This window comes from Culex pipiens, chromosome 2 (assembly GCF_016801865.2).
Source record: "Culex pipiens pallens isolate TS chromosome 2, TS_CPP_V2, whole genome shotgun sequence".
NCBI lineage: Eukaryota > Metazoa > Arthropoda > Insecta > Diptera > Culicidae > Culex > Culex pipiens.
This window is the reverse complement of record NC_068938.1, coordinates 152,843,060-152,858,342: the sequence shown is the minus strand read 5'-3', so window position 1 is coordinate 152,858,342 and position 15,283 is coordinate 152,843,060. Positions and strand designations below refer to the sequence as shown.

Sequence of the window (15,283 nt, the reverse complement as noted above, 5' to 3'; positions counted from 1 at the left end):
TTTTGTAATAACTCTTTATCATCTTTTCACGCTTTTCGCCAAGAACAAAATTATCATCTTTCCATCGCCCCAACCTGCTCCTCCACATATTCCAGCTTTTCCGCCGCCTGCTGGATGGCCTCGTACTGATAGTTCAGATGCTGGAAAATGATGTCCATTTTGCGCAAATTTTGAATGCTATTGTCCACCGTGCTCTCGTGATAGGCGAAGTTTTTCGCTGCCTGCATCAGGATTTCGTTCGACTTGGAGCCCCGCACGATTTGGCGAGCCACCGAGGAGGCGTTGTTCACATTCACGGCAACTCGTTCCGCCAGACGGCGCTTGGAGTCGCTGAACAGGTTCTTTGCGCTGCTGCTGGAGGCGGAGGCCATTTTTGAGCTGTAAAAAATCATAACTTTAAATTTGGATGCTTCATTCTTCGTGTACACCTTATCACAAACTTACCTTCAATTTAAAATTTGTCAAAACGATTCAAAATGCGAAATTTTTTAAATTTTCTTCAGCACTGAAAATGTTCGATCCAAACATCAACAAAAGAACGCCCACCACCCTTCGATTACCACCCACTTGTCAAACTCAGTCGAGGGAAATTACTGTAACCTGCAGCATAAATGCCACGTTTGCGGACCCCTCGCCCGTTTGTTTTGGAAACAAATTTTGAGGTCGGGAGGAAATCAGCTGTTTTTGGCGGTGCGTGTTGAGCTGATCGATCCAGCGGAAAACACTTTTTTGAGTGTTGTGCAACAAATTTGTTACAAAAGTTAAGTTGAAAATGTTCAAAAGCTTGTCCTGTTTGAGGCTTGTGAGGCCGGCTGTGCGATATGCATCCACAGAAGCTGTGGTAAGTATTCAAATTAGGTATCTCATTAAATAATTTTGTTTATTAATTCTGGAGTGATTACAAAGCACATCCAAGTCTTGAAGACTAAATTAAATTTGATAAAATTTATATTTATATTTATTTCTTCTAACTTTTAATTTCTTTAAAAAAAAGCTTATTCAAACTAAAATCTTTTCTGACTTTCAAAACTTTTACCCTTTTTTAATATTTTTTGAAACAGCATGTAATTCCATCGGGCACCTATTGTTCAAGACCTGTTGGTCAGTCTGTATTTTTTGCAGTAGGTACATAATTTTCTCAGATTTACAAAAAAAAATATTTGTTTGATGGGTGCATTTTTTCAAGAAGTAAAATGCAACGAATAATGAAAATGAGTTGATATTAAGTACCAAAAAGTGGCTATAATTTGAGAAAGGTCATTTTATTCAAAAATGTACAGTACCTACTTTTGATTGCAAGCTCGATATTTTTTTTAGATGTTTTCGGTTTTTTCGACGTTGAAAAAACACATTTTTTTTCTTAAAGTCATATTCATAGCACTGTGGCTCAAAAGATGTATTTTTCGAAAAAAATAAATAAAAATTTGAAATTGAAAATACTTATTTTAGAAATTCAACATTTAGTATACCTCAAAATATACCCTTTCTCAGCCCATTTCTATTATTGGCTTATCAGAACTTTGATCATGAATTACAGCTTTCACATTACTAGTGATTTTAACTATTTCAAAGTAATGAATAGCACAAATACAAGTGAGCAAGCAAGTTATAATTAACTCTTTATTGTTGATGTACCTATCTAAAAATGTAGTTTTAATAGCGGCAAACTGCAAAAGTGACGAGAATAGGTCGAATAGGCTAAGGTGACGAAAATGGATAAATTTCCTCTATTTTCCGAAAAGTCTTAATCATAACCTACAACTTTGCTCAAGATACCAAATCGATCAGAAAATTCCATCTTAAGAACCAGAATTTCATACATTTATATACCCGTTTTGTATGACCAGCTGCCAAAATTGTATGGAGACTTGTATGGAAAAAATAATTAATACAAGGACAAAGTTTCATCCAAATCAAAAAAATAAAAATTTGAGAATCGCGAAAAAAATGCGAAAGTGTTGAGATTTACTCAATAAAAAGCAAACAAGCACGTTTTCTCAAAAATTCTAGAGTTTTTTTTTCAAAAGGTCTTTTTATAAACATATGAATAACAATAACTTATAGTACCTTTTAAAAAAAGTTCTAGAGTTGTAAATAGGCGAAATCGGCAAATAGGACCCTAAGCCCTATGCAAATTTTTATGTACAACGATAAAAAACACGATTAAAAACCATTTCTTATAACTTTTTTTTTCATTTTAATGCAAAAAAAAATGACAAGACAACATTTTTTTATTCAATGGATCAACCATGGTCCCTTTGGAACGAGCTGTCATGTAGGACCTTTCCTGTCAAGAAGGACAGCAAAGTTATTTTTTTTTTTTAATTGATTTAAAAATCCATTTTAAATCTTTTGTGGACCTTTATACAGGTCATTGTACTCAGAAAAAGTTGCTTTATCGCTAAGCTTAATTTCCGGATCGGATTAAGACTGGATCCAAAACCTGCCTAATATATGAGAATTTTCCCTTATTAAAAAGTTTTAGTTCTCAAACAAGTTTTACAAAATTCTGTGTTTTTCAAAACTACTTAAATCATTTTCATAATTTCAAGAGTTTCTTTATTTCCTTTGTTTATAGGGCCTTTTTAAGTTAAATTATAGATTTGATGTATGGGATTTTTATTAGGTTATTCACTACTGACACTTTATATCTAAAGATTTTTTATATCTAAAGATTTTGTAAAAAAAATATATTTAAAAATTCTAATAATGTTATTAATTTCACCATATTTGGTTCGATAACAATATTTCTGATCATAAAACATAGTATATTGAAAAAAAAAAACAGTATTTTGTTAAAATTTGAGTATTTAATTATAATAGGACAAAAAAATATCACAAAATATTGGTTGATACCCATATTAGCAATAATGAAAAATATAAGTATTTGAAAAAAAACAGAATTATGTTACAGTTTTGAGTTATTCCAGGAAATGATTCGGATTCGGACAATTTGGATCATTTGTTTCCAATTGCAATATTGCAATTTTATTCAAATGAAGTTGAATTTAAAAACTTCCACTTTTCAAATAAATTAACCTAAAAAAATCTTATAATCCCCCCAGGCTCCCTCCCGGCCCCGCAAAATCTTCTCCGGCGTCCAACCCACCGGTGCGCTCCACATCGGCAACTACCTCGGCGCCATCAAGCGCTGGGTCGACCTGCAAAACTCGGGCGAGGACGTCACGTACTGCATCGTAGATCTCCACTCAATCACACTTCCCCAGGACCCGGACCTGCTCCGGCACAACAGTCTCCAGATGGCGGCCACGCTACTTGCTTGCGGAATCGACCCCACTAAATCGACGCTCTTTTTGCAATCCGGAGTTCCGCAGCATGCGGAGCTATCTTGGATTCTGGGCTGCATGACCACGATGGCACGGCTGACGCACTTGCCGCAGTACAAGGAAAAGTCTTCGAAGCTGAAGGAGATTCCGCTGGGGTTGTACATCTATCCGGTGCTGCAGGCCGCGGACATTATGCTTTACAAGGCGACGCATGTGCCTGTTGGGGAGGATCAGGTTCAGCATCTGCAGTTGGCGCAGTCGCTGGCGAGGGCGTTCAATAACCGGTTTGGGGCGACGTTCCCGTTCTGTAATCCGATCATTTCCGGTGAGGTTGCTACACTCTTAAAGGCCTGTTTGACTCAAAATTATTTGATATTGCAGACGACACCAGCTGCCGGCTCAAATCGCTCCGCGATCCAACGAAAAAGATGTCCAAATCGGATCCCGATCCCAAGAGCTGCATCATGTTGACGGACAAGGCGGACGCGATTCGCGAAAAGATCCGGAAATCCGTCACGGACTTTACCTCCGAGGTAACGTTCGAACCGGAAACGCGCCTGGGTGTGGCCAACCTGCTGACGATTCACTCGCTTGCGAGTGGGAAAAGTCCGCAGCAGATTTGCGTCGAGGCCAAGGGATTGAATACCGGCCAGTACAAGGGGCTGGTGGCGGACGCGTTGGTTGCGCATCTGGAACCGATTAGAAGCGATATTGACCGGTATTTGGCGGACCCAGGGTATTTGGCGACGGTTATTGAGGAGGGTTGCGAGAGGGCACGCGAGACGGCGGAAAGGACGCTGCACGAGGTGAAGGAGAAGGTTGGAATGAATGGGTTTAGCTTGGCGCGGTTACCGGAAGTGGCGAGGAAGGAACGGGTTGAGTAAGGTAATACATATGAAGAGTGTTTGAGATGGTTATGCATCTGTTACTGAAAACATTTCGAAATCCATTAGCTGGCTCGAGTCCTTTTCAGGGCTGAAACCGTTTCCCAAATAGTCGTAGACCAAAGTTACTGAATACTCATCACTCAGGATCGGCATTACTACTAGGCGATTCAAGGGAGCTTTCATTATACAGCTGAATCTGGAAGTGATATAAATACTGAAGTGAAACATTCCTTCGTCAAGATTTATTAAATCGCTCCCTCGTGGTTCTTCTCCATGTGCGGCTTCACCAAGCATTTGTACGCAAATCCCATCCCACAAATTGCACAACTAAACGGCTTCTCCTGCGTGTGAATCCTCATATGAACCCGCGCCGCATAGTTGGTCTTGAACGTCTTCCCGCACTCCGTACACGGGTAGTTCCGTGCGTTCGTGTGCACCTTCTGGTGCTTTTTGAGGTACGTCCTGAAAGAAAAGGTGTCGTGAGTTAAGTTTTTTCAAACATTCACTTTTATCATACTTACCTCGACGAGAACTTCTTATCACAATCCGGACAGGCCAGCGTACGCTCGTTATGTGTCTCCTGATGCGCTCTGTAGCTCGAAAGGGTCTTGGTGGTCACTCCGCACAGCGCACAAACGAACGGGGACGAGCCGCAACCTCGCTCGTGGACGCGCAGCGTCATCGGACTGTAGAAGGTCTTGGTGCAGCTGGGTTTGGAACACTGGAACGGTTTGATTCCTTTGTGCTTGTTGAGGTGACCGGTCAACGATTCGCGGCACATGAAATCCGCCGAACAGACTGTGCAGCTGAACGTGCGGATCGGTTCCGTTTTCGAACTGTCGCAATAGTTCAGATGGACGTGCAGCGACACTTTGCTCTCGAACGATCTGTTGCAGCTGGTGCATGTGAACAGTGGAATTGGGATGCTTTCGGCTAGTGTTAAGTCTGGTTCATCGCAAGGTTCTTCCACGTTTTCCGTTGATTCGTCAGGATTGCTTCCAGTGTCATCTTCGAAGTGATCTTCACAAAAATCCGTATCTTCTTCCAGCAAAGTCGTGTCATCGTCAGAACCCTTCTCTACTTTCATGTTGATTTCATTCCTCAAACTGACCTCCGCGAACTCAACGCGCTGCATATGATCCTGCACCATCTTCCGCGTTCGACCCAAACCTTCCAAGGTTCCCCCAACAAACCATTCCTCCTCGTCCTCATCCTTCCTCGCAACTCCAACCGGATATCTCTCCTTTAACTCGACCATCTTCAAGCAGCTCTGCCGGAAGTCCACGGCCAGCTCGACCATGCGCCAGCAGGTCTGACAAATGTCCCCGTCAATCTGCACGCCTCCCAGCATCTGCTCCAACTTCCCCCGACGATCTTCGAAGCTGGCCCCATTCCAACTCTGGTAGGTGGAAAATTCCTGGACCTGCTCCTCCAAGCATTGCCGCAGACAGAGCGAGCAGAACGTTGAAGGTGGCTCCGATTTTTGGCACTTCCGGATGTTTATCGGTTCGGCGAAAACTTCCTCCAAGCTTTCCTGCTTGATTTCCTTAGTTTCTAGCTCATCGGCGGGGTTGTGACTGTTGGAAGGTCCGGCCGCAATTACCGCTTCAGCGGTTCGCAGCGTTACTTTTCCTTGATGACGCCTAAGGAATCCAGTGAGCCACTTTCGACCTGCAACAATTTCGTGTCCAGAAATTATGATGGTAAACAACAATTTCAACTAGCTTATAAAGCCTACCCGGAATATTGTCCTTGAACGGTGTCGGTCGCGGGTTTTCCACGAGCAAATCTCTAATCTTGAAAAGAAGAGTTTGCTTCCCCACCGGAAGACCCTTTGTCTCGCTGTCCTGCAGCCACGCAATGATCCGTTTCTCCTCGGCCGGCGTCAACACCGTGCCCGACCCTTTCTGAGCTCGGTTCTTCCACTCATCGCTCATCCGGTAGCGGATCGTGGAGGTGGGAATGCCGAAGGACTTGCTGGCGGCGTAGAAGGATTTTTCCCCGGAACGAACCGCGCTCATGCAAGCTTCCAGCACTTTGGGATCGACCTTTTTGCGACTCTTTTTGCCGGTGCCCTCCATTCTGTATTGTAAAATTAAGTTTTTGGTTCTAGTTACGATTCATTTAATTCCAAAACATCCAATTTGCTGATTTTCACTGTTTAAACAACTTATTATGCGTAACTTTTGATAGAATCTTGCTTTCTCCCTTTTTAGTGAGCCATTTTTTAGTCGATTTCAGGCGTAGCGCCTTTTGAAAGCTAAAATTGAACGTCTAAGTGTTACGCCAACATTAGGTGCACGATGAAATTACATTGGTGTTCCCTTGACTTGAAATGTTTGAAACGTAAATAAGTCTCAATGTAAACAAACCTATCTGAATGAAAATTGGCTCAAGGGGCTACTCGATTGAAAAGTTTTTCTTTGTAACCTCACAATTCTTAACAGAAACACTGAAAAAATAGGTGTTTTCTACTTCCCAGTGACTGTTTTCCAAATTGTCAGGTTCCGAAAGTCGGGGACTTTCTTTAAAAAACACAGATATTTTGCAATTAACAAACAACACGTCTTATTCCACACAAATCAACCATTTGACAACTTTCATTCGCTCTTTCGTGACACGCGCGCGTCTCGGCGTTTTCTCTCCCTTTGTTTTCAGCTTTCGCTCGTCATCTGTCAAGTATGACTACAAGGTAATATTTATTAAGGTGCGCACATTTTTTTGTGCTCTTGACTTTTATCAGATATAAATTTTATGAATTATAATGAAGACTCATTTGACTCTTATACCTACACCAAATAATAAATTTAACCAAAATTTAAATAAAAATCATATATTTAGCAAATTTCCACAGTTCTTCTTAATCCCCTCCGCCATGATACTTATCCATATGCGGCTTCACGAGACACTTGTACACGAACCCCTTCCCGCAAACGGTACAACTGAACGGCTTCACCTCCATGTGATTCCGCCGGTGCACTTTGAGCGCGTACAGCGTTTTGTAAGCCTTTCCGCACTCGTCGCACGAAAACTTCCGCTCGTCCGAGTGGACCGCCTGGTGCGTCTTGAGAAGCTTTTTCGTTTTAAACTTTTTGCCGCACGTTTCACACTCGGCGGTGGGCTCTGCCGCGTGGGTTTCCATGTGCGCCCGCAGCGTCACCTCCGAGGACAGCTGACGGCCACACAGCTGGCAGATGGGTTTGTCCTTGCCACAAACTCTACCGTGCGCGTACATTTCAAGCTTGCCGTAAAAGTGCATGCCGCAGGTTTCGTTTTTGCACTTGTACGGTTTGATTCCTGATGAGAGGGGAAGTTTGCAATTTAATAGATTATAGCTTAGAGTTTTGAAAAGCTCTTACCGTTGTGCTTATTCATGTGCGCATCAAGATTTTTAGCATTGAGAAATTCCATCGAACAGATCTCGCATGTGTGGAGCTGGCGGTTCTGATCTGGTTCTTTGCACCTCCAAGCATGTTTACTCAATCCTCCTTCGGTGTCGAATTTCCGTGGACAATTTTTGCACGGGTAAACCCGTATCTCTGTTGGAAGCTGCATCTCCATGGTCTCGCTGCATGTTGCCGAAGATTCTTGACCAAAACTTACCTCCAACAAGTTCATTCCCTTGCAATTGTTTTCGTGTTTCTTTCGACTAGGCATAGAAAAGAACCGTCTCTTGCAGTTTCCCTTGCGGCACTCGAATTCTTTGCTTCCTAAAACAAAGTTTGTGAGTCTGTCGAATTTGAATGGATAGCAGAAGAGCGAGTGAACTCTTACCCGCGTGCCTTGTAAAATGCTCTTCCAACTGAGACCAGTATCTGAAATTGGCCGAACAGATCGAGCAAGTGTGCAGCTTCGGGACAAGTGGCTTCTTGCGCGTTGGATTTATGCAATACTTGAAGTGAATCGCCATGCCCGATTTGGTTTCAAACTTTCGCTGGCATTTTGCGCAGCTAAATGATGATATTTCCATTTTCTCGACGATTTCGGCGGATTCGCTGGGGGAACTGCATCAGATTTGTTCTTTACTTGAATAAATAAACCTTAACTAATTAACTTACTCATTTTTTGGCAGTTCTTTTGGTGATTCTGAATAGTTCGCGCCTTGCACCCAATCCTTTTCATCTTTCAGCATTGGCTTCTCCTCCGGCAAATCATTCGCATCCGAATTTTGACTGTTCCGCGTCACAATTTCAGCCGTTTGAATACGTTCCACATGCCTTTGAACCACCTTCTGCGTCCTCGCCATCAACTCCAAGTTCTCCTTGGACAACCAATCGTCCCCAACCTCGTCCAACCCAAAATTGAACTGCATCCTCCAAGCAGCCGCCTTCAGACAACTCTCCCGAAAATCGGCCAACATTTCCACCAATGTCCAACACGACCGGCAAACGGCACACTGCTCCAGCTCAATCTCCACGCCCAAAAGTGGCACCAACTTGTCCCGTCCGCTCGCCACATCCAGGCCGTTCCAGCTGGGTTCGGTGGAGAATTCGACCACCTGGTCGCAGGTGCACGGGCGTAGACAGAGGGAACAGAAGAGGGACACCTCCGGGATGGGTTCGGCTGGTTCGGACTTTGGTTCCTCAACTAGGAGCAAGACTTCGTACAGCTGTTCGGTGGCTGGGATGTCCAGCTGGGGTTCCTCTTTGATAACTTCCAGAAGTGGTTCTGTGAGGTTGGTTTCGGTGATGGATTCCGGAAGTGAGGAGTCTGTTGAGAAAATATTTGCCTTATTTAAATAAGATCCCATCAATTTTTTTCGACATCTATCGGAAATGAATCACTTTTGTTGACTTGGGCTAAGTCAACAAGACATCGCGTAGATATCAACGAGCACGTCGGGCCTGGGGACTTTGCCAATCAAGCGTTTAACTGATTTACCTGGAATTTGGCAAATGCTTTTATGTGACATTGTGAACGTATTGCAAGTATTATGTATTAAATATCTTAATATTCAAAAATTATCAAAAATCTTCGAGCGCACACGTAACTTGCAAACTGTGCAAACTGGTTTATTTGTATTGTAAACATTGCCGAGGGGTCCACCAACGGCCGATGGGTTTACATTTGTGTAATGTCTCCCACCCAAAACAGCCCGGTGAGGAATTTAGCACGTTGTACGACTTTAATCTTGGGCGACAATCGAGCTGTTGGGTCACATACAGCCCTCTGTCACTGCCGCCATGTTTATGAAACCAAAATATTCGATGACGAACACCAAGAAAACAAAGAAGAAAACGAAGGTGTCTACTGTCAGATTTTGAAAAATAAACAAAGTGGGGTGAACAATTGTCGATCCTCGGTCCCCGATTTTCCCGGTCGATTCGGATTTTTCCTTTAATTTGGTTTATCCTCCATTGCTATTGTTGAAGGTTCTTTACTTACTCCACGATTCAGAGCAGCTTTCGGTCGGATTCTTGCTCCGAAAAAACAGGAACCCGGCCGGTACCGGTTTTCGGAAGAGGTAAAATTTTACTCTGCTTCTCCGGCTGCAGCCAGCCAGCCGGCCGATTCAAGAGCTCCTTGGTTTCCGGCCTCATACACACACGATAAACGTCCGGAAATATGCCCAAGATACACAGGACCACTCGCGTGACCACTTGAATCAAATTTTGTAATAATTTTATCACAAAATTATTATTTTTGATTAAGCGCGCCATTTCCCTATTTTTATGTAAACAATCAGAAGACACCAATACTACTTCATCCAAAGCTTTGTTTATGATGGGCTCTTCACACATACTAATGCTCAAACTCTATCCAATGCATTGTTTATGGTGGGCTCTTCACACATACTAATGCGTGGGCTCTTCGAGGTTTTGGTAACTGTCAAACGTTCTAGGCATTTACAGTGGTGCCAGGGGGCTGGTCACATAGGTTCGTCAGTCGACCAAGGCAAAAGAGAAATTTCAATTTGAAATAAAAATTTAGTTGAGCACGCACGCTTGCTGAAGGGTTTACTGTCAAAATCGTCAAAATGCTTCAAAATTCAGGTTTTAATTCATGGCAGTGGACACCAGATTGTGCCGTACTTCGAATGTCCGCTAATTCGAACGTCAAAAAATCTAAATCAAATTATTCGCACTACCTGGCGTTCTCGTTTGCGAGATTCCTACTCGAAACTACTCTCAAAGTAAAAAGTATCCTTTTTTCAAGTTCACCCGTCGTCACCCTTTAAAAGGGTATCGAAAATGTACTGAATTTGACATACCCTTTTAACAGGGTGACGCCGGGTGAACTTTAAAAAAGGATAGAAAGTATCCTTTTTAAGGATTGAAAGTACCCTTTTGAGGGATACTTTTGACTTTGAGTGTAGGTGTCCGAAGGCTTGATTGTTGAGGCAATTGCAAACCTCTTTTTACACCTTAGCTTCCATCCACCCCGGAATTCGAACTGTCGACCTTTGGATTGTGAGTCCAACTGCCTACCAGCGACTCCACCGAGGCAGGACCCAGGGAGGCGACTCCTACACCTGGGCTGAGCTAACGACCTAACCTCTATACGAAGTATTAACACAGAGTAACACAGGGACCCGTGGTGTAGGGGTTAGCGTGGTTGCCTCGTGATTCGTCTGATCACGCCTTCCGTCGGACGGGGCAGTAAATGTTGGCCCCGGTCTAACCTACACAGCAAATTCTGATGTTCGTTTTCAGTAAATATTTACTGAAAACTGCACTACTGAAATGTTGGGAAACGGGAAATTGGTGTGTCACACCAATTTCTCATTACTCAATTCAGTTAAATTTACTGAAATCTGCACTACTGAAATTTTCAATATAAAAGGAAAACTTGCTGAAAATTGAGCAAACTTTGGCAGCTCCATACAAATTATAACGGATGATCAGCGAAAAACTAGCTGAAGATTTCAGTAGTGCAGTTTTCAGTAAATATTATAGCCGATTTAGATAAAATTGGCCGCAATCTTCTAAGAAATCAAGGGTTGACTTGAGACATTTTTCTCTGTTATAATTATGGCAATAACTGAAAACGAACATCAGAATTTGCTGTGATGTACTGATCTCACTGATCCCTCAAACGCCATGAACGCTCTACTTTGGCAGACTTTTGCTACTCAGGAGGTATTAGACTACGGCAAACAAACTCACACATTTTGACAGATTGTCTGCGTTGTTTGTTCGCCAACGTTTGTTTGCAGAAACGTCAACTTGCATACATTTTTTTCTCTTGTTTTGTCTTGCTTGAGAGTTTGCCGCAAACAAGTTTGCGAGTTTGGCAAACTGTCAAACCCGAAAAAGTGCGAGTTTGTTTGTTTGTTTGCTATAGTGTAATAGCTCCTTCAGCGATCCTTGATTTTTTTTTGGCATGATGAAAATCGTTTCCAGCTTGCTTGGTTTCATGAGCGTCGCGACGCCTGTCTCAATGCTTTCTGCCGTAGCAGCAAATGCTGCCAGAAGAGAGTGAAGAAAATGTTGAAGTTTTCAGCAGCGGTGTTATAAGTTCTGTAATATTTTAAATAGTGGACGAATCTTTTCGCACTCTTCGGCAAAGTTGTTCCCTGGAACACGGACTATGAGCTCATAAGGTTTTTGAAAAATGCAAAAATCGTTAAGGGGCTCAAAACTGGCAAAAACCAAAACGCACCGATTTTACGGGTTAAATCCCATTTAAACTTCAAAGTCAAAGCGCCAGGTCCTGTCGCAACCAATCAAGCTCATATTTGGGATTCGGGCTCAGTGCACCTAGCGGATCATGCCCTGCAAGCTTCCCTGCACCGTGCGGTACACGCGGTTCACTTGTCCCTCGGGTTTGCTTTGCGCCTGCTTTGTTCGGTTTACACCCGTACCCGACTCACACGAACCGAGGGTATTTTGACTCATCGTACCAGCGCACCACGACACTCTCGGTTCGCCGCGTCGGTTTTGTGTCTGGCACTCACCCATGGCATGAACCCGGTGTATGAACCAAGGTGCTTCACTCGGCACGAGCCGAGGTACGTGCCGTGGTATTTGCTGGCGGTACAAAACGGGTTCAATACCACGGCGCGTACCACAGCACGCTGGGTTCATGCCATGGGTGAGTGCCAGACACAAAACCGACGCGGCGAACCGAGAGTGTCGTGGTGCGCTGGTACGATGTTCCAAGATACCAATACACAAATGGGTTCAGGCACGTACCGAAGCTAGAAAACCAAACCCGCGGTGTGCGTTGGCACTGGCGCATGGGAAGCTTGATGCCCTGAAATGCACGCAAAAATGACCCTTTTTGCTACATCCTAATATGGGGTTTGGTGCGAGCCAGTCATTGCCATAACAGAGAAAAATGTCTCAAGCCAAATCTTGATTTCTTAGCAGATTGGGGACAATTTTCTCTGAATCGGTCCAACGAGCTTTAGTTGCGAGATATTCGTTGAAAGCGTCGGCCAGCGTGTTCACCTCGGATGCAGGGCAAGAAACGTAGACTTGGAGATCGACAGCATGCAGATGGCACTCGCACCTCACCTTGGAAATTTTTCAGCAGCAACATCTCCTCAGGAGGAAAACCAGAAGAAACATAATGTGAAACACAACGGTGAGGACGATCCATTTATTGCCCCTTTCCACTCTCATTCTTACTATAAACCGCCCCCTCATGGCTCTTCTCCATGTGCGGCTTCACCAAGCATTTGTACGCAAATCCCATCCCACAAATTGCACAACTAAACGGCTTCTCCTGCGTGTGAATCCTCATGTGAACCCGCGCCGCATAGCTGCTCTTGAACGCCTTATCGCACTCCGTACACGGGTAGTTCCGTGCGTTCGTGTGCACTGTCTGGTGCTTTCTGAGATGCGTTCTGAAAGAAAATGTGTGAAAAGTGATGGGAATTGTTAAACCTTTTACTTTTATCTTCATTACCTTGAAGAGAATTTCTTCTCACAATTCGGGCAAGAGAAGGTACGCTCTGTATGTTTGGCCTTGTGCGATTTGAAAGCGGAATAGCTTTTGATGGTCACCCCGCACAGCGCACAAACGAATGGGGACGAGCCACAACTTAGCTCGTGGTTGCGCCAAACCACCCGACTGTAGAAGGTCTTGGTGCAGCTTGGTTTGGAACACTGGAACGGTTTGACTCCTTTGTGCTTGTTGAGGTGACCGATCAACGATGCGTAGCACATGAAATTTGCGGAACAGATTGTGCAGCTGTACGTGCGGATCGTTTTCGAACTGTTGCAATAGTTCTGATGGATGTGCAACGAGCCTTTGCTCTCGAACGATCTGTTGCAGGTTGAGCATGTGAACAGCGGAATTGGGATGGGTTCGGCTGGCGTTAAGTCTGGTTCATCGTCGGGTTCTTCCACGTTTTCCATTGATTCGTTAGAATTACTTTTAAGATCTTCTTCGAAGTGATCTTCAGCCAGATGCGTTTCTTTTTCAATCACAGTCGTATCATCACCAGAACCCTCCTCTAACTTCATGTCAATTTCATTCCTCAAACTGGCCTCCGCGAACTCAACGCGCTCCACATGATCCTGCACCATCTTCCGCGTTCGACCCAAACCTTCCATGGTTCCCCCAACAAACCATTCCTCCTCTTCGTCATTCTTCCTCGCAACTCCAACCGGAAATCTCTCTTTTAACTCGACCATCTTCAAGCAACTCTGCCGGAAGTCCACGGCCAACTCTACCATGCGCCAGCAGGTCCGACAAATGTCCCCGTCGATCTGCACCTCTCCCAGCATCTGCTCCAACTTCCCCCGACGACCTTCGCAGCTGGCCCCAACCCAGGTTTGGTGTGAAAATTCCTGGATCTGCTCCTCCGAGCATTGCCGCAGACAGAGCGAGCAGAATAATGTTGGTGGTTCCGAGTTGTGGCTGCTCCGGACGGGATCGAAAACTTCCTCCAGTCGTTCCTCCTTGATTTCCAGCAGGAATTCCGGCTCCTCGGGAAGGTTGTTGCTTTGGGCTGGTTCCAGGTCATCGGGAGTGGATTCCTGCTCGAGATCTGAGGAAGGGAGCTCAGATTAGTGTTTATTATAAATGTTTACAGCTTTTTTAAAAAAAATACTTGACAAAAGCAAGGAACGCTGGGCAGCTAGCTTGGCAGCTTTCTCGGCCAAATTTTTCTCATGCTTTTTCCTGGCATTTGCCCGGCAGGCCAATTTCTTTTTGGACAAAAATCCCATGAGGTATGTATGTTATGAGAAAAATAATCTTATTTTAAAACTTTTAATCAATCTTCAAGTTCAAGTTTACACACATGGTACGTTCGTTTGAACAGCCAGTGTGGCACTGAGTGCCGCACTCGTCGGTGCCAGTTTTGGTTCAAACGAACATTCTTTTTCAGTGTGCATGGAACTCGCATGAAACTGAAAAAATATCGAGTGCGGCACTAGAGTTTCAGTTCCAAGATGGCGGCGAAACTCGTGCGGAACTAGCGCGAGTTTCTTCAAAGAAACACTTTGACAGCTCTGAGTGCGGCACTCAGTGCCGAACTAGCCATCAAACGAACGTACCAACAGTTGTTTACAGTTTTCTCACACGCAAAGCCGACATTAGTCTTTTAAGACTTAAAATTTGGCTTTATCGAACCTAACCGTGTTAAGTCTTTTTAAGCCTATAATGATGTGTTAGTCTTAAAAAGACTAGTTTCGTTTTAGTACGAAAAAGGCTAAATTTGAGGCCTAACCATCTACTGCCCAAAATTTTTTTTTCGAAAATATTTATTTTTCTCGTGTACAGGAGGTCATTTTGAGCAACTATGTTCTAAAAAAAACTTTACTTCTCTTGTTTTATGTTTTCTTGTTTTATTTTTTGTATTTTAATTTGCATTTATCTTGTTTAGTTTATGTTTGCTTTTGGTAGTATATGGCCTATTCTACCACCGAATATAATTACATTTTGCCTATCTAATTTTTTCACGTTTTTACAGTCACTTTTTCAATTTTTTGCATGTTTTTCACATTTTTTGCTATAGAATGGCACCATCATCATTTAAATTGCAAAAAAATGCGTAGAGGCATAGTCTGGGACAATACAAAAATTACTGCATACTTCTTCTTACTGAAAATATGTTAGTAAAAAACACAGCCAAAGTTGACCCCTAAAAAAATGACATTTTTTAAAACATTGGCAAAGTCACATAAAACAAGTTAAACTTCCAACCCTGAAATT

The 15,283-nt window shown here is 43.5% G+C and overlaps 4 protein-coding genes across 4 annotated transcripts; 1 reads left to right on the top strand and 3 right to left on the bottom strand.

Moving 5' to 3' along the window:
- Window positions 1–50: 50 nt before the first annotated feature.
- LOC120422168 (BLOC-1-related complex subunit 7) lies at window positions 51–381 on the bottom strand. The gene has a single exon (XM_039585545.2). The coding sequence runs from the start codon at window positions 369–371 to the stop codon at window positions 54–56; it is 318 nt and encodes a 105-aa protein (XP_039441479.1). The 5' UTR covers window positions 372–381; the 3' UTR covers window positions 51–53.
- Window positions 382–577: 196 nt separating this feature from the next.
- On the top strand, window positions 578–4,200 carry LOC120422160 (tryptophan--tRNA ligase, mitochondrial). Its single transcript, XM_039585533.2, has 3 exons — window positions 578–841; window positions 3,066–3,612; window positions 3,669–4,200. Exons 1-3 carry the CDS (start codon window positions 773–775, stop codon window positions 4,169–4,171), a joined length of 1,119 nt encoding a protein of 372 aa, XP_039441467.1. The 5' UTR covers window positions 578–772; the 3' UTR covers window positions 4,172–4,200.
- A 2-nt stretch (window positions 4,201–4,202) lies between these two features.
- LOC120422159 (uncharacterized) lies at window positions 4,203–9,298 on the bottom strand. The gene is made up of 9 exons (XM_052707024.1): window positions 9,056–9,298; window positions 8,233–8,884; window positions 7,949–8,178; window positions 7,534–7,884; window positions 7,037–7,471; window positions 6,488–6,503; window positions 5,913–6,283; window positions 4,696–5,845; window positions 4,203–4,636 (listed from the first exon to the last, which is right to left on the bottom strand). The coding sequence occupies exons 1-9, from the start codon at window positions 9,084–9,086 to the stop codon at window positions 4,420–4,422; spliced, it is 3,453 nt and encodes a 1,150-aa protein (XP_052562984.1). The 5' UTR covers window positions 9,087–9,298; the 3' UTR covers window positions 4,203–4,419.
- A 3,403-nt stretch (window positions 9,299–12,701) lies between these two features.
- Window positions 12,702–14,295, bottom strand: LOC120422158 (zinc finger protein 3-like). The gene is made up of 3 exons (XM_039585531.1): window positions 14,178–14,295; window positions 13,028–14,114; window positions 12,702–12,965 (listed from the first exon to the last, which is right to left on the bottom strand). Exons 1-3 carry the CDS (start codon window positions 14,293–14,295, stop codon window positions 12,719–12,721), a joined length of 1,452 nt encoding a protein of 483 aa, XP_039441465.1. The 3' UTR covers window positions 12,702–12,718.
- Between the last annotated feature and the right edge of the window lie 988 nt (window positions 14,296–15,283).